At 49.4% G+C, this 19823-nt stretch overlaps 1 protein-coding gene across 1 annotated transcript in view; it reads left to right on the top strand.

The window, feature by feature from the left end:
- Window positions 1-1705: 1705 nt before the first annotated feature.
- actn1 (actinin, alpha 1) overlaps window positions 1706-19823 on the top strand; it is a 75652-nt gene continuing 57534 nt past the window's right edge. The window contains 1 exon segment of the mRNA XM_056295456.1: window positions 1706-2094. Coding sequence (XP_056151431.1) covers window positions 1993-2094 — 102 coding nt within the window. The 5' untranslated portion in view covers window positions 1706-1992.

The raw sequence follows: 19823 nt of genomic DNA, 5'->3' as shown, positions 1-19823 counted from the left end.
TTCTACAAATAAGGCTTACTTTAAATGTTTTTTTCAACTGCAAATTGAATTTAGTGGCTCTCCATCTGCCATGTGGTGTATATATATATATATATATATATATATATGTATATTACATGTCACATTACACAGAGCACGAACTGCTTTTCCTCCTGCAAGAACGCAGTGCAACTAAATGGGATTGTCACGGCTAGTCCTTCAATACCCCAAAGGCGACCTGGTTAAAGCTTTAAGAACAACCGGTCACCACCTCGAAATTCCCGTCCCGGCGTGACTGGAATAGTTGGCAGCAAGCCAGAGACCTGGCTCCCCCCACATGACCTGCGCTCCGCTCAGCGGGCTTACGGTTCTCACAACGTCTCCCTCAAGGTATCCCGGGGCTGTGCCGGGCGGTGTTAGGGTGGTGTACACTATCCGGCCCTGCTCTATTTAATATTCAAATCTCGTCCAAGTCTCACCGCTGACTTCCCGTCGCTCCGCGTAACGCGCGAGCGCCCCTGCTCCTTGAAACAGGGGGGGGGGGCGGACAGTCGGCGAGCTGGCAGGCCGCCCCGTGCGCCTGACGTCACTCTCCCAAACATTCACCCTTGGAAGTTTGTCCATATATGGAAGAGCGCTCCAGTCTGACTTTCGGGGCTATCCCGTGTCGGCGTGTCTCTCTAATAATGCGCAGGCACGTACGTATACACGTGCGTGCGCGTGCGTGCGTGGGAGACAGAGAGAGAGAGAGAGAGAGAATGGGAAGAAAGAGAGAGACAGAAGTTTACCTTACAAGGCTGAGAGACCTGGCTACCGCTAGACGGTATAACCCAGTTAGCCGACCTGGGACGAGTCCGGACCCCCCCCGCCCCCCAGCCCGCCCCCTCCCGCCCGGGGAGCGACATGAACCCTGCCGCGCTTTGCAGCAGGATGACGGGTGTCACGGCCCGCCCGGTTTGTAAAGGAGACGGGTTTTAATGGCAGTGGCGCATAGGCGTTATTGTACGGAGCAGGCGTGCGTCAGGTCACACTAGGAAGGAAGCGCTCCTCCGCCGTGCCCAGAAGGGGGGGAGGGAGGGAGGGAGGGGGGGGGACAGGAAAGATCCAAATCGGTTTCATAATGAGACACATTGCATTCTTCCTCGTGCTGACCCCTTCGCGTGCACGGAGTTTGCAGAGTGGGACGACCTGCGATCGGCGAAGACGGAAACCGTGCACCCCCCCTCCCTCCCTCCTCCCCCCCCCCCGAGACGCGTCTCTCCTGTCTGAGTGCGTAATCCTCTTTGGGTGACTTGTCAGAAAGAGTCTCGCTTTCAGTTCGCCTCGGCCCCCCCCCCCCCCAAACTAAACGGCCCGCGGAGAGGTGGAATAAACGCAGACTTGCGGACGATACAAGCGGCCGGGCGAACCCGCCCGAGCGTCGAACTCCGGGGGGGGGGGGGATGTTTGGATCGGTCGACGTACGCGAGTCAACCTACACTAAGCCGGGGGGGGGGGAGGCTGACGGCGAAGGGGGCCAATCCGCGCTCGGGGAGGGGGCGGGGCTTGGGACGCCGATCCGTCCAATCACATTCTTCCGCCTGCTATGGGTTTAAATTCTTTTGAAGCAAAGTTTTTTTTGGGTTTTTTTTTTTGCGTCCGTCGTCGCTCATTAGACCTGCCTCCTCCTCCTCCTCCTCCTCCTCCTCCTCCTCCTCCAGCCTGCCGAGTTGTAGCCCGGCACAGAAAATAGACCCGCGGAAACCGACAGAAGCACGACTGAGAGCTGTGGAGAGCGAGGGTCAGAGAGCGAGGGAGAGAGGTAGAGAGCGAGGGAGAGAGAGAGAGAGGTAGAGCGAGGGAGAGAGAGAGAGAGAGACACGGTGAAGCTGGGGGTGGACCGTTCGTTTCATTTACATACCGTCTTGCATGCGTGGGGGAGTAAAAACGTAGCGAATCGCCGGAACGTCACCTCAGCCGGGCCCGAGGGGAATACGAGAGGACGCGCTTCGCCTGCACCGCCTCACACTTAACATGGAACAATATGACGGAGACGACACCGACTACATGCAGCAGGAAGATGACTGGGACCGGGACCTCCTGTTGGATCCCGCGTGGGAGAAGCAGCAAAGGAAGGTAAGATCCGGACCGGTCTTCTCCTCTTCCTCCTCTTCCTCCTCTCCCCGGCGTGTAAAGGTGCTCGTGTTGCGGCGCTGCCCCCCCCCTGCCGCTGCTGCTGCTGCAGCGGGTCCTTCATAACACCCCACTTCTTTTACGGCAGCTGGGGGCAAACCCCCCCCCACCCCCCACCCCCACCCCCCGTTAGCATCCACTCCCAGCAAGTTGCAGGACTATTGTTCAGGTTTCGTTTGCCGAGTCGGGATGCCAGCAGCCCGCGTCCGCCTCGCAGGACCCTCCCGTAACTTTTGGCGGTGTGGGGAAAAGACGTCGGCAGCGGCGAGAAACGGCCGTTTCCAAACGTCTCGCGAAACATCCGGCTCGCGTGCGGGCCCTCCTGTCATTTCCAGGGGGGGGGGGGGGAAAGGAAGGGAAGGGGAAGGGAGAAGGGAAGAGAGAACTGAAATGCGACAGTACGCCCACCTTTTACAGCGCAACAGATGTCAGCCATGCGCTTCACTGCAAATCCTCCTCCTCCCTCCCCCCCTCTTCCTCCTCCTCCTCCTCCTCCTCCTGTCATTCCGGTTTTTTTTTTTTTTTTTACATTGCGACGTGGATTAGGCCGTACTACTACTTGGGTGACATGTCAGCCTCCGTAGCGGCCGCTCAGCTCGTCCCCCCGGGGGATTAGATGGTCGCCTACCGCGCCGTACCTGCCCGTCTGCGGGGGCGCTAACGTGGCGCGTCGGTGCTGTCCGGCGCATCCAGACGCCCGCGTTAGGGCAGATGCTGTCTGTCTGCGCCGGGGAATGAATGGTTGATTTTTAGGCAGGGGGGGGGTAGGGTTGAGGGTGGGGGTGGGGGGCACTTTTTTGCCCGCGTTTGCCTCTCATACACTTTGCTTGGAGAAGTGTGCGTGTGTGCGGGAGGGAGGGAGGGAGGCAGGGAGGGAGGGAGGAGGGGGGGGACTAAACTCTGGAATCTGAGTAAGCATTGTGGTTTGGGCTGGGCTTGTATGGGAGCGAGCTTGCCCAAAAATGGTAATATTCGGCCCCTCTCGCTGCTGTTGGAAAAAGTTTTTTTCCCCTAGTTTTTTTTTTCTTTTCTTTTTTTTTTTTGGTAGATTCTACTTTGAAAGCCTCGGGTGCTAGTTTCCTGAATTATGTCATCACCGAGGCTGCATTGCTACCGGTTGAAAAGAGAGGAGGGAGGCAGGGAGGGGGGGTGAAGGGTTAGAAGGCGCGCACCCTCCGAGGTGCTCGGTCAGCAGCAGATGCTGAGACACCCCCCAGTCCACATCTCCGGCCTCCGGCCCTTACCTGCCGCCTAGCAGGCTGTCTGACACCGGGTCCTGTGAATGGGCTCCAGCACTGATGTAGGTTAGAAAGAGGAAGAGGAAGAGGAGAGGAAGGTTCTACGGGCCCGTCGTCTGTAAGCGCTAACAACACGCATCAGGTGGTAGGAATGTAGAGCTTCTCAAGAAGGATGGTGGGGTGTGGTGCTGCTCAACATCCCCATCACCTTGTCTCTAGCCGCAGGCCCATTGTGCTGAGAGATGTGGAACGTGTTATCATGATAATCACATGAGACTTTACACGGTATTATCATGATACTCACATGAGACTTTACACGGTATTATCATGATAATCACATGGGACTTTACACGGTATTATCATGATACTCACATGGAACTTTACACGGTATTATCATGATAATCACATGAGACTTTACACGGTATTATCATGATAATCACATGGGACTTTACACGGTATTATCATGATAATCACATGGGACTTTACACGGTATTATCATGATAATCACATGGGACTTTACACGGTATTATCATGATAATCACATGAGACTTTACACGGTATTATCATGATAATCACATGAGACTTTACACGGTATTATCATGATAATCACATGGGACTTTACACGGTATTATCATGATAATCACATGGGACTTTACACGGTATTATCAAGATAATCACATGGGACTTCACACGGTATTATCATGATAATCACATGAGACTTTACACGGTATTATCATGATAATCACATGAGATTTTAGACGGTATTATCATGATACTCACATGGGACTTTACACGGTATTATCATGATAATCACATGGGACTTTACACGGTATTATCATGATACTCACATGGGACTTTACACGGTATTATCATGATAATCACATGAGACTTTACACGGTATTATGATGATAATCACATGAGACTTTACACGGTATTATCATGATACTCACATGGGACTTTACACGGTATTATCATGATAATCACATGAGACTTTACACGGTATTATCATGATAATCACATGAGACTTTACACGGTATTATCATGATACTCACATGAGACTTTACACGGTATTATCATGATAATCACATGGGACTTTACACGGTATTATCATGATACTCACATGGAACTTTACACGGTATTATCATGATAATCACATGGGACTTTACACGGTATTATCATGATAATCACATGGGACTTTACACGGTATTATCATGATAATCACATGAGACTTTACACGGTATTATCATGATAATCACATGAGACTTTACACGGTATTATCATGATAATCACATGAGACTTTACACGGTATTATCATGATAATCACATGGGACTTTACACGGTATTATCAAGATAATCACATGGGACTTCACACGGTATTATCATGATAATCACATGAGACTTTACACGGTATTATCATGATAATCACATGAGATTTTAGACGGTATTATCATGATACTCACATGGGACTTTACACGGTATTATCATGATAATCACATGGGACTTTACACGGTATTATCATGATAATCACATGGGACTTTACACGGTATTATCATGATAATCACATGAGACTTTACACGGTATTATCATGATAATCACATGAGACTTTACACGGTATTATCATGATAATCACATGGGACTTTACACGGTATTATCATGATAATCACATGGGACTTCACACGGTATTATCATGATAATCACATGGGACTTTACACGGTATTATCATGATAATCACATGGGACTTTACACGGTATTATCATGATAATCACATGAGACTTTACACGGTATTATCATGATAATCACATGAGACTTTACACGGTATTATCATGATAATCACATGGGACTTTACACGGTATTATCATGATAATCACATGGGACTTTACACGGTATTATGATAATCACATGGGACTTCACACGTATTATCATGATACTCACATGGGACTTTACACGTTATCATGATACTCACATGAGACTTTACACGGTATTATCATGATAATCACATGGGACTTCACACGGTATTATCATGATAATCACATGGGACTTCACACGGTATTGTCATGATAATCACATGAGACTTTACACGGTATTATCATGATACTCACATGATACTTCACACGGTATTATCATGATAATCACATGAGACTTTACACGGTATTATCATGATACTCACATGGGCCTTTACACGGTATTATCATGATACTCACATGATACTTCACACGGTATTATCATGATACTCACATGATACTTCACACGGTATTATCATGATGATCACATGATACTTTACACGGTATTATCATGATACTCACATGGGACTTTACATGGTATTATCATGATACTCACATGGGCCTTTACACGGTATTATCATGATAATCACATGGGACTTTACACGGTATTATCATGATAATCACATGGGACTTCACACGGTATTATCATGATACTCACATGAGACTTTACACAGTATTTTCATGATACTCACATGGGACTTTACACGGTATTATCATGATAATCACATGAGACTTTACACGGTATTATCATGATACTCACATGAGACTTTACACGGTATTATCATGATAATCACATGAGACTTTACACGGTATTATCATGATACTCACATGGGACTTTACACGGTATTATCCTGATAATCACATGGGACTTTACACGGTATTATCATGATAATCACATGAAACTTTACACGGTATTATCATGACAATCACATGGGACTTCACACGGTATTATCATGATAATCACATGAGACTTTACACGGTATTATCCTGATAATCACATGGGACTTTACACGGTATTATCCTGATAATCACATGGGACTTTACACGGTATTATCATGATAATCACATGAAACTTTACACGGTATTATCATGACAATCACATGGGACTTTACACGGTATTATCATGATAATCACATGAGACTTTACACGGTATTATCATGATAATCATATGAGACTTTACACGGTATTATCATGATAATCACATGGGACTTTACATGGTATTATCATGATAATCACATGGGACTTCACACGGTATTATCATGATAATCACATGAAACTTTACACGGTATTATCATGATAATCACATGGGACTTTACATGGTATTATCATGATAATCACATGGGACTTCACACGGTATTATCATGATAATCACATGAAACTTTACACGGTATTATCATGATAATCACATGGGACTTTACATGGTATTATCATGATAATCACATGGGACTTCACACGGTATTATCATGATAATCACATGAGACTTTACACGGTATTATCATGATAATCACATGGGACTTTACATGGTATTATCATGATAATCACATGAGACTTTACACGGCATCGATATACACACCCACCATGTCAGCTGACATCCACAAAAATACAACCCACCTGAGCTTCAGCCCACTCAGCTGTTCGGGAAATGTAACGTATGATACCAAACCAACACCAGCTTTCACTCTAAAGCTCCCTGAACTGTTCCCGGCCTCATTTTAGGAGACAGATTCTCACCGTCGTTCATGTAGACGACACGTTTTTGCGTCGCGATATTCGGCTTTCCTCCCGATACAACATCGGTGAAGGACGATGAAGGATCGTGTTGGGTTGGTGCCCTGCCCTGTAGGCGGGCGGACAGTCGGCCATGAAAGACGTTCTTCCACCCCGTGTGTTTAAAAACCTGTCGCAGCGTCTGGATTCAGTGGCCCGGGGGAGACGGAAGCCAGGCGGCCGGTGTGCAGATCTCTGATACGGACATCGTTTAAACATCAGTACTAGATGGGGAAGGATGGAGGCCACTTTTAGAAAGAGGTGTTTGTTTTGTCACTTTGTTTGACAGGGGGGGGGGTTGGCACCCCCTTCTTGCATCCCCCCACCCAAGAACTGGGGGGGAATAGTGTGATTCTCCCACGCGCTACGTCCCCCCCGGTGAAACTCCTCACTGTCAGGTGAAAAGAGGCGGCTGGCGACTCCACATGTATGGGAGGAGGCGTGTGGTAGTGTGCAGCCCTCCCCGGATCGGCAGAGGAGCAGAGATGGGGACGGCTCGTGAGAGTGGGGCGAATGGCTGGCTACAGTTGGGTAGAAAAGAGTGTGGGGGGGAATAGACCACCCTGTGTGTTCATACAGCCCATGTTGTGCGGATCACATCGCAGCACTGATAACCCATCCGTCTCCGTCTCCGTCTCCATGGCAGCTTTTCTCTTCCGCAGCTAAAGGTCCTGCGGGAGCCATATTTGATTCGCTTGTATCCATGAGTGATCAGGGCTTCTGCTCTCGGGGGGGGGGGGGGGGAACCGATGGTCGGATGACGGGTTCAGGGGGATGAGAACAGTCGTGCACTCTCAGGTCTCAGTCAGGTAGAGCACACCGACTCCTCTTCTTCTCCTACCTGACGTCTTCTTCTGCCTCTACCTGACTCTACCTACACAAACAGACACACAACCCACCATACAAACGAGTGGGAAGATCCTCCCCATAAGCCCCGTTAAGTGTGTGTCCATATCTGCACAGCCAGTCGCGGGAGACCCGGAGGTGCTCAACACGGAGCAGAGGACTCCGTGTTGAGCTCCTTCTCCGCAGGTCTCTCTCTCCGCGACGCACCTGAATCCAGCTCGTCCAGGAGCGCCTGAAATATTTCCAGTCCCGTGCAAGTCTTAACCTGACCCCACCCCCACCCCCCGAAGTGTAAAGGCGCTGGCGTCCTCCTATCTGGAGATCTTCGCGTCTCTCTCCAGAAACCCCGGTGGCTCCCGCACACGGAGCCAGATGTGCCGCTCAAAAACACATCGTCTGAGGAAAGTCGAGGCCTTATCGATGAACCCTGACCCCCCCACCCCCCCTTTTTATTCTCGGTATTCGTGTCCGTCCCTTTGACACACGTAAGCACACTGTCCTACTGTCCCATATCTCACGCTCGTCCGTGTCATCACATTTCAGACACGGCAGCCTTCTCTGAGTTTCCATAGCCGCCGGGCAGACTGCAGGTACTGCCGAGGCCACTCGGCCCCGGCTTGTCCTTATAAGGGCATGAACTGTACCTTCCATGGGCCCTGCCCGTAAACCGCACCCCCACCAAAACCTCCACACCTCAGCCTCCATCATACCGACTGACACACATACACACACAACACCCCCACCCCCACCCCCACCCCCGGCCTCATGATCCATTTACTTTTTCCATTAGCATTCTTTCGTGTTGTGCGTTGCCGGGGGGCCCCGGGGTGTGAGTTGATGCCACCAGATCCCTGCAAACGTTTATTCTCTTTTTTTTTGTTTGGAGTTGGTAAAAGTTTGTGACTCGCGCCGCCGGTGAAAGGAACGGCGATTCAGGGAAGAGAGAAGCAGCCGGTCTTCCCGTTCGTGCAGAACTCCGCACGGTTAACCGTAAGCTGCAATCACAACGGGGGGTGGTGGGGTGGTGGGGAGGGTTTAAATCTTTGCAGCAGGTTAAAAATAAACGAATAAACAAGCAAATATTAAGAGCTTTTATTTTTTTTTCCCCTTTCTGTCTTTGGACCGCCGCCATTCCCACACATGCCGTGCATATTTCTGTTTTTTTTTTTTGCGGCGTGATAAATCTAGATGTCCGAGGCTCACCAGCAACGTGCCAGTCAACATCTGCTCGTGAATCATGATGCGGAGCCCCACCCCACCCACCCCACCCACCCCTCCCGGCTCCTAAAGCCGAGCAGGAGCCCCATCCTGTGTGGGACAGATCTACGTGCCGCGCTAACTAAACCAATCAGTCGTCAGACTTGTCATCACTTACCTCTGACTCATCAGCACTTCGCTAGGTGGGGCTGCGACTGGCGGTAACGGTCCAGAGACACACCCCGACACACACCTCTCTGCTGTCTCACTGAGGCCGGACGACCCTCCTCTCCCCCCCCCATGAGATATATATATATTAAGATACAAGAACTTACAAAGAAAAGGGTTTCTGTGTTGTCTTTGGCGTGCCTGGATGTTGGAGCGTAGCGCGAGAGCTCGGTCGTGAAGCGCACTTGGTCGTATAACTGTAAACCATTCAGGTCCAACGGAGAACAAAACCCCAAAAATCCCCCAAAAATGGGTGGGGGGGCGGGGGAATTGCAGTTGCATTTTGTTTTTAGCCAGAATAGAGGATTGCTAGACTGCATAATGAAAATGGAGGGGGTGGGGTGGGGTGGGGGGGTTCTGCTGGGGGTGTGCAGGTGGGTGGAGAGCATGTCGGTTACAGCGTACGAGGCACCTTGCCACCTGGCAGAATGCTTCCTGTCATCAGATTCCTCTGTACCCATGATGCACCTTGCTCGGTCTATGGTCAGCTCTCGCCGAACAAAAGGAGGACAGTCACAGGCTGCAGCGTTGACAAAGCTAGGAATGTCAAAAGTGTAACTCTCCCACACGCACCGACACACACACACATACACACAACACCGCCCTCCGCCCTCCGGCCAGCTGCTCCCTCTCTTCTCCGGCCCGGCGAAGACGCGGCGGGCTGAGGCGTCCGTTCTCTTCCCCACATGAAAACACAAGTGTGTCACCGTCCCTTTCCGCCATATTCAGCCGGGCCGTGTCCTGCTGCTGCCCCACCACCCTGCTGCCTGGCTTTGGGTCCAAAACCCTTTCGGTTCACACTGCTGTCCGTCGCCTAGAGCCGGCCCCACCCCCCCTCGCCCGGGAAGAAGCTGAGTCAAGATGACAAGCTGAGGCACAAACCCCATGTTCAGACACAACATACCAACCTAGCTAGCTACTGCAGGGCGTCGGGATGCACTAACGAATCTGTCAGCCCATCTCCTATGCAGCATCTCTGGTCAAACTACCTAAACTAGTTGTTACAGGGATTCGGGGTGTAAGTGTGGGTCACTGGGGTTATTAAGTGGGCAACATCCTTCACCGATGTTTGAGTCATTGGTATCATACACGCATATATCCGTCCATCCATCCATTATCCAAACCGCTTATCCTGCTCTCAGGGTGGCGGGAATGCTGGAGCCTACCCCTGTAGTCATTGGGCGGCAGGCGGGGAGACACCCTGGACAGGCCTCCAGTCCATCACAGGGCCGACACGGGCCGACACACACATTAACACCTAGGGACAATTTAGTGCGGCTGATACACCTGACCTGCACGTCTTTGGACGGCGGGAGGAAACCGGAGCACCCGGAGGAAACCCACACAGACACGGGGAGAACATGCAAACTCCACACAGAGGACGACCCGGGTCCCCGAAGGCTGGACAACCCCGGGGCTTGAACCCAGGACCTTCTTGCTGTGAGGCGACACAGTGGTTAGCACATATATCTAACAATATCCTTATCATATGAATAAGGAGTATTTTAATTCTTTGCTTTTGCATTGCATCCAGGACTGGAGCAGAAGCCCCAAAATTAGTCTCAATCTCAATCTGCACCCTAAACCCTCAGTACTAAACCCTCATGCGCTTTAATTGATGTCACCTGCGTGGCCGGTGTAAATGCATGAGTGTGCACATTGCAAAGGCTCTAAATGGTATAAGCAAGAGAAAGGGGTTGTTGCTGCCGGGAGCTACAATGTTTCCAACAGTCATAGCTTTAATTAAGAGCATTTATTTTGTATTATTTTGCATTCTTCACACCCGAGGTGAATGAGTGACCGACAGCCTGACTTTACCGTTTGAATAATTGCAGCTTCCAGTCTCTAAGCAGCAGACAGGTACCTGAAGGTGGGAGGAGTTCAGCGAGGTTATGAAGGAGGACTTTCAGTTGGCCTCAAGGAAGTTCTGGCAAACCATCCGGTGACTCAGGAAGGGGAGGCAGGGCTTGACTTGAGCTGTGTTCAGCCGGGGAGGGGAACTGCTGACCCGGACTGGGGATGTTGTTGGGAGGTGGAAAAAAACACTTTGAGGAGCTCCTGAACCTGGCTAACATGTCCTCAGTGGTGGAGGAGGTAGAGTCTGGAGACTTGGGGGAAGCCCCACCCATATCTCCGGGAGAGGTCTCTGAGGTAGTTAAGGAGCTTCTCGGTAGCAAGGCGCCAGGTGTGGATGAGATTTGCCCTGAGATGCTGAAGGCTCTGGACATTGTTGGGCTGTCTTGGCTGACATGCCTCTTCAGTGTTGCGTGGCGGTCCGGGACAGTACTTATGGAGTGGCAGACTAGGGTGGTGGTTCCCATATTTAAAAAAGGGGACCATAGGGTGTGCTCCAATTATCGGGGCATCACACTGCTCAGCCTCCCAGGGAAAGTATACTCTAGGGTGCTGGAAAGGAGGCTCCGACCATTTGTCAAACCTCAGATCCAGGAGGAACAATGCAGATTCCAGCCTGGCTGTGGAACAATGGACCAACTCTTTACCCTTACAGTGCCCTTACCAGTCAATCTTCATCCAGCCCTCACCTATGGTCATGAGCTTTGGGTAGTGACCGAAATGGTGAGATCGCAGATACAAGCGGTTGAAATTAGTTTCCTCCATAGGGTATCTGGGCTCAGCCTTAGAGATAGGGTGAGGAGCTCAGACATCCGGAGGGAACTTGGAGTAGAGCTGCTGCTCCTTCGCGTCAAAAAGAGCCAGTTGAGGTGGTTTAGGCATCTGATTAGGACGCCTCCTGGGCACGTCCAACAGGGAGGAGACCCTGGGGTAGACCCAGAACTCGCTGGAGGGACTACATGTCCAATCTGGCCTGGGAATGCCTTGGGATCCCCTAGGAGGAGCTGGAGGGCATTGCTGGGGAGAGGGACATCTGTAGTGCCCTACTTAGCTTGCTGCCACCGCAACCTGACCCCGGAGAAGCGGCTGATGATGAGATGTATATTGTGTGTTTCAGAATATTTACATCAATTTCTTCTTGCCGGCTCTTTCCTTGCCCCATCAGTTTACATTTGTTTATGTTTTTGAGGTATCCCCTGTTGTCCCTGTTTTAAACACGACAATGCAATGGATTGTGGGTTATTCCATCAGCCAAATCCTGCAGGACTGCATGCTTGTGGTAAATGCTCATTAAGGCTCAAAAACTCCACGAGTGAGCCCTCGTGCACTAACTTGTTTTACTCTGGGATGGCCCTGAGTCCTCAGACATATCGGGAACACTCGCCTAAGTCTGTGGGTCCATGAATGTGGTTGCTGAGATTGGGGGTTAGAGTCATCTTCTGACCTGCAGGTCACAGGTTAGAATTATCCAGACCAGCCAAGGAAAGCAATGAACACTGAAAAGGCCTTGGGCAAAACCAGTGACCTTCCAACTGGTGATGCTGCTCAGTGACCAGCGCACTCAGGGGGCCTTTTGTTGATGCAGCAGATTAAAATGCTAGCATCCCGTGGTGCAGTTCATGGTCTGAACCCCGCTGTTGCCTCCAGGGTGCCAATAGGGGTAATATGTACCGCCACTGCAACTCGTGACTCTACAGGTGGTGAGGTATCTGTAGAGCGGTGGATGAACCTGGGGGAAATAACACCAGCCTGCTCATGCGTCCCGTTCCCCCAGAAAAACTTGCAGCTGGTGGGGAAAAACAGTTGGAAGGCTGACGCCCTTCCAATCACCGCATGGGTCGTTGCTATGGCGGGACTTTGAGAGAACAGGAAGTATAACGTGCCGAACTGGGATGATTTTTTATTCCGGACTCCACGGTAGATCTCTTGGGAAGTAAACAACTGACAGTGTGATGTCCCCTGTCAGACAAAAACTGAGTTTTGTCTCCATCTGTCAGTCACTCAGTCATTTCACAGGGCAACGTCTGCTGTCCATGTAACATGACGGGAGGGGGGGAGCCCTAATTGAAGTTCAAACTCTCACGTGCGCTGATATCCCCTGTGTGTGTGGTCACAGTCATGGTTATTACAGCTAAACCATAAATCTTAAAGGGCTCCCCTCCCCCCGTCACGCTGTCGTGGGTCTGCCTCGTTCGCCTTGATGGATGGGGTCAGCCTCTGACACCCCACCCCCCACCACCTCCAAAGGCCCCTGGGTAGCATCCTCCTGGCCTTATGCAGGGCGTTTTATGCGGCATGGCAGTTAGAGAGGCAGTTGGCCGGTGTCCGATCATTCTCGAAGCGTGAATCTGCCGGTGAAGAAATGATAATCCAGTTGATTTATTCCTCAGTTCTCTGTCCTACCTCACCCTCCCTTTCCTGACTCCTGCATTTGATGTTATCAACTTGGCATAAGGGTCTGGTGCCTTGCTCAAAGCTGCTTTGACAAGGCGGGAACATCCGCTTTAGTGGCAACCTGAACCCGTGAATACATGTAGAGCCCTCTGATTTCAGGGCGATGCAGAACACACGGACGGAATTAACGGAATTAAAGATGTAAAACTGGATTTCAGTTGTGGAAGTGCACAACATTTGGAGATTTGGGGGAATTTTCTCCGTTTTTTGAACATATTAGGAATTTAATGTGATGGGTCGCTGGGCCAGCCGTCTCTCTGCCAGGCTCTCCTCCAGGTCTCTGTGGCACATCGGCGTGCATGTCACAGCGTACCTATGGGTTTGTTGTATGGGATGGAGGAAAAAAGGAAAAAAGGTGGCAGAACAATATGCAAATGAGTCAGTACAGGGGCTGTTTTACACAAAAGACACTACGAAGGCATGCTCCGTCAGTTCTACTGTACATCTCTTATGTGTGGGCTCGGACTGAAAGAACTCCACGTGCCATTTTGCTCAAACAAACGTCCCTATATTAGAAATGGGTAAAAAGACAAAAGTCTGAATAAAACTAAAACTAAACCGAAAAGGGGAAAAACAAAATGGGCTTCACAGGCCCTTATATCTGGCTACAGGACAGTCGAGCTATCATCGCTACACCTGTCTGCTACCCAAGTGGTGAGGGAATTTTCTCTGTCTGCCTGCCTGCCTGTCTGTGTGTCTGCCTGCCTGTCTGTCTGTGTGTCTGTCTGCCCGCTGGCCTGTTTGTGTGTCTGCCTATGTTTGCCTGGCTTTCTGCCTGTGTGCCTGTCTGCCCGCCTGTCTGTCTTTCTGCCTGCCTGCCTGTCTGCCTGTCTGTCTGTATGCCCACCTGCATGTCTGTCTGCTCACCTGTCTGCCTGCCCGTCTGTCTGTGTGTGTGTGTGTCTGTCTAAAGCCGATGCTGTAGACAGTCATCATCATCCTCGGCGGTCACTCGGGGTTGAGTACGACTGAGACAGAGTAGTGAGACAGAGTAGTGGGACAGAGTAGTGGGAGTAGTGAGACAGAGTAGTGGGAGTAGTGAGACGGAGTAGTGGGACAGAGTAGTGGGAGTAGTGAGATGGAGTAGTGGGAGTAGTGAGACAGAGTAGTGGGACGGAGTAGTGGGACAGAGTAGTGAGACAGAGTAGTGAGACAGAGTAGTGAGACGGAGTAGTGAGACGGAGTAGTGGGAGTAGTGAGACGGAGTAGTGGGAGTAGTGAGACAGAGTAGTGGGAGTAGTGAGACGGAGTTGTGGGAGTTGGACGGAGCTTCATGAGTAGATGAAACACCTCATCATATATTGATGATATCAGGACAGCATCTCTGAGGGTATGAAACTACATTTACACCCCGAAGTTCTTCCTCCGACTGACCCACCGCTAGCAGTTGCTATCTGGACAACCTGACACCATCCCGGGAAGGTGAATCCTTCTCAGATTCTGTGTGGCTGGACTTGTTATTCCTCACATTTGGAGAAAACGGAGAAAGACACAAATAGTTTCCATGTGCACACTGTGTACGCGTGCTACAGCACACACGGCATCCACAAGAGCAGACTGACAAGGGGGCAGTAGAGCTTCCTTTGTAACCGGCCTCGCCGACGTGTGTTTTTCAAACACGACCGGTTTATCAGAAAAGAAGGGGATCCCCCTGCAATACTGGCTACCTACCGCGGCGCATAACAACCCAGAAACTGGAAAACCAATTTACCAGCACGATTGTCCCCAATTTTCCGCCCAGATATTAATCACGTGATTCTTGTCTGTCCACCGTTTTTAAACCGGCTGCTTTCACACTCGATTCTTCCATTCCGGCATGATTTTGTTACATAACTCTGCAGTTTTGGCCCCCGCTTCCTACCGGTGGTCGACGTCTCTTTCCGCCAGCTGAAAAGGAAGAAAGGGAGCAGTTTAGCGTCGACTTGCAGAGTCACCTCAGCTCTCTCCTGCAAAATAGAGGTAGAAGTTTCAACAACAACCAAACTTTTCGTCTTTCATTGGTTCACCTGGAAGGGATTTCTGTGCTGCGTTATTAGCGTAGAGCGATATGTTTGTAGTTTCCCCATTAAACCGTGCATTCTGTATTGTATTAGGGACTTCAGAGCTTATTCCTCTTCATCAAACAGTGTACTGTGGCTGTTTTTTTTGTGTGTGTGTGTTTTTTTTTATGTGCTGTTTGAGAAGTCAAATGTATGTAATTACCAACCGCTTATCTTAAAGGCTCCCAAATGTCAGGGCCGCGATGCAAATTCTGGCACCGCTTATTTTCTCAGACTCGTTTTCCAAATTTAGGCACATGTTTAGAGACGGGTACCAAGCGCTCGGTTATCACTGATTTGAAAGTCTTCCGAGGCCGGTTGTGCAAAGAATGTTAATTTATTTTGGGAGACAAGGGAATGTTCGACTGGTTTTCGCCACTCGAGTCTCCCGGCTGCAATGAATGTCAATCCATCCTGCGTAGGCCGCTGCTAATGGGTTATATTTGCAGCATGGTGGCTGTTGGAGTTAAGATCGCAGTAAGGTAGCTCTGGGAATTCCGCATCCACCGTGGGATTTGGGGTCAGGGTGCACTTCCTGTGGAGCAGAGAGCACACAGCAAAAAAAAAAAAAAAAACCCTCTTAAAGACTAAGTCTTGAATCAACTACGAAGGCTAAAGTCACATGTCTGGATACTGGATGACCCCCTGTTGCACAGACGGTGGGTTTTGTAGGGGATCCTGTCCGCCTGCATCTCTCCAAGGGATTTTCAAGCACCACATGGGAAGGGTGTAGCCGGTAGGCTAATGCTATTAATCAATCCGAGCGTGCTTTCATGTGCACATAATATACGCATGTATGGCGTGCATGCCTGGAATCACGTGACGAGATCTAAGATGGCGCCGTACTATGGCGAGTCGCTAAGCGCTACTCTCGCTTTGTTGCTCGTTTTTGTGTTACATGTCACTTTTGTTGCACGAAGCGCCACTTGCACAACTGGCTATGATTGCCAGACTTTACTGGACACAAGATTAAAAGTTCCTGACAGCTGGAAGCCGCTGGACTTTCTGAGAGAGTTTACCTACAACAGTTACCACGACGGGGTAATGGCAGCAGACAGCGCTGCCAGAGGCCAGGTGACGCCCTGGTGAGGTTACGATGGTGTCCTACCCGGCCCCCGATTGCCAGCATACAGTTTTCTAATGTCCAGTCCCTCGACAACAATCTGGACAACGAACTTCATTGCTGAATAAGCACCCAAGGGCATTGAAGGCCTGTTGTGGGTGGGCCCTAATACACCTGATAGGGCTGTACAACCGGAGGGTTTTTCTGTGCACTGCATGGACCGTTCCATGATGACTGCTGGCAAGATAAAGGGAGGTGGTGTATGCTTCTTTAACAATTCATGGTGCACTGGTGTGGAAATAGTCTCTCAGTCCTGTTCGCCAGTGTTGGAACGTTAACAATAAGGTGCAGACCATTCTATCTCCCAAGGGAACGCCCCTGTGTGTCGTTAACTGCTGTCTACATACGTATATACATAGCCACATGTCTACATACATACCTGTATGTACGTACATACAGGTCTATATACATAGCTACTGCTGAAGCGGCGCTGGACGAACTGTATGGAGCCATTAGCAGGCAGAAGAACTTGCACCCTGAGGTCATTTCAACTGTAGCGGGGGGACTTTAACCACTGTACCTGAAATCTTTGCTACCAAAATTTTACCAACATGTCACCTGGCCCACCGGAGGCACCAATACCTTTGACTACTGTTACTCCACGCTCAAGGCAGTTTACAGGTCTATCCCACGACCTCACTTTGGGAAGTCTGACCACCTGTCTGTGCTCTTGCTTCCTGCCTACAAGCAGAAAATGACGTGCGTGCGGCCCACTTTGAGGACAGCACCGTGCTGGACTACAGAACAGAAATCCAAATTTCATGGACGTTTTGAATCAGCAGAATGGTCAATCTTCAAAGATTCGGCCTCGAGTTTGGATGAGTATGCTGAATTGGTTACGGGCTATGTTAGATTCTGTGTGGATAACTGTATCCCAGTACAGTTTATTTGCTCCTACCACAACCAGAAGCTCTGGATTAACAGTGACATTCACCTGAGGTTGAGGGAGCATGCCAATGCTTTTAAATCAGGGGATAAGGAATGCTACAAAAAAAACCCAGGTATGACTTAAGGAGAGCCATCAAAGCTGCTAAAAGACCATATAGGGACAAGTTGGAAAATTACTACAGTGGCTGTGAGTCGTGGCACATGTGGAGGGGGCTGCAGGCGATTAGGGACTATAAATCTAAACCCAGCTTGGCTATCAACACCTCTGCCTCTCCCCCGGATGACTTAAACAACTTTGATGCCCGCTTTGAAGCTCACAGCTTGGACCCAGCGACGGCAGCACAGTGTCCATCCAATACAGTAGATCTGCGGGTGACCGAGGCTAATGTGAGTAAAACTTTTAAAAGGGTTAAGCTTCATAAAGCTGCTGGCCCAGACGGCATCCTTTCCCGTGTCCTCAAGGCATGTCACACTCAGCTATCTCGGGTTTTTACTGACATTTTCAACCTGTCCCTGCTGTTGTGTGCGGTTCCACTGTGTTTTAAGAAACCACCACTGTGCCCAGACCTAAGAAAACACATGTCTCGGGGGCGCCCCAGTGGCTCGCCTGGTAGAGCATGTACCACGTAAGGCTGAGTCCTTACCGCAGTGGCCTGGGTTCAAATCCGGCCCAGGCCCTTTGCTGCAAGTCATCCCCTCTCTCCCCCGACTATCAGTATCTAATGGGGGAAAAAATGCCAAAAGAAAACACATTTCTCTTGTCCTAATGATTACCTCAACGTGGGAGTGCAGGAATGAGGAGACGGAGAGGTCGAGTCAATTCCATTTACTCGCCACACAAAACAACACCGATACATCGCACCTCTTGTGGCAACAGCTAACCACTAGGCTGCTGCAAACATGCTCTACTTCCTGGAAAACTCTAAGCAGTGCCTACATCAGCACTCTGATGTAGGCAACCGACCCATTGCTTTGACCTCTGTTATGATGAAGTGCCTGGAAAGATTGTTTGTATCATGCATAAAGTGTAACATTGCTGCAACCCTTGACCCATTACAGTTTGCCTGTTGTGCCAACAGATCTGTAGATGATGCTATCTCACTTGCTCTGCATACTACTTTAGTACAGTTTGAAAAGAACAATATCTCTGTCAGAATGTTGTTTATTGGTTACAGCTCTACTTTTAATACAATTGTACCATCCAAACTGGTGTTGAAACTCAGAGGTCTTGGTCTGGGTAACTCTATCTGTAATTGGCTATTGGATTTCCTGACAGGCAGACCCCAGACTGTGAGAATAGGCAAAACCTATTCATCCACATTAGTTCTTAGGACTGGCGTGCCTCAGGGCTGCTATCTCAGCCCCCTACTGTGCAGTCTGTTTACACATGACTGTGTTGCCAAATATGACAACAACAGCATCATTAAATTCACAGATGGCACCACAATGATTGTACTAATAAGCAATAGGGAGGAGAGGGCCTATAGGAGGGAAGTGGAAGATTTAACCATATGGTGCCATAATAACAACTTCTCTCTAAATTTCAATAAGACAAAAGTTATCATCATTGACTTTATAACGCTCAGAGAAAATCACATTCCTATTTCCATCATCTGTTGAAATTGTGGACAGTTTTAGATTTTTTGGTTTACACATCACAGACACCCTCAGGTGGTCTCTCAACACCAACTTCATCTGAAGAAGGCACAGGAGAGACAATTTTCTGAGGCATCTCAAGAGTTTTGGTATGAGTACCAAAACTCTTTTGAACTTTGATGGCAGTACCATGGAGAGTATGTTGACAGGCTGTGTCACAGTGTGGTTTGGCAACCTGACTGCTCAGGACTGCAGACTGCTGCAAATGACTGTAAAGGCAGCAGCAAAAATCATTGGCATGGAACAACCACAATTTCATAATATTTACATAACTCACTGCGAAAAGAAAGCCCAAAACATCATTAAGGACACCAGCCACTCAGCTCATGTTCTGTTCTCGCTCCTTCCATCTAAAAAGTGTTACTGGAGCATCAAATCACACACCACCCGCTCAGTAATAGCTTCTTTCCACAGGCAGTCAGGCTGCTTAACAGCTGATGTACCCATATGCATCTTACATTGTTGTCACAGAAAGTTGAATCAGTTCATCTGGACATAATATTTATTGAAAGAGACGTTTCATCACTCATCTAAGTGACCTCTTCAGTCTCAACTGACCGCAACCGACCATGACCAATGATTGGTTTCATATGCAAATTGC

This window comes from Lampris incognitus, chromosome 16 (genome assembly GCF_029633865.1).
Source record: "Lampris incognitus isolate fLamInc1 chromosome 16, fLamInc1.hap2, whole genome shotgun sequence".
Taxonomy (NCBI): Eukaryota; Metazoa; Chordata; class Actinopteri; order Lampriformes; family Lampridae; genus Lampris; species Lampris incognitus.
This window is presented reverse-complemented; position numbering and strand designations above follow the sequence as displayed.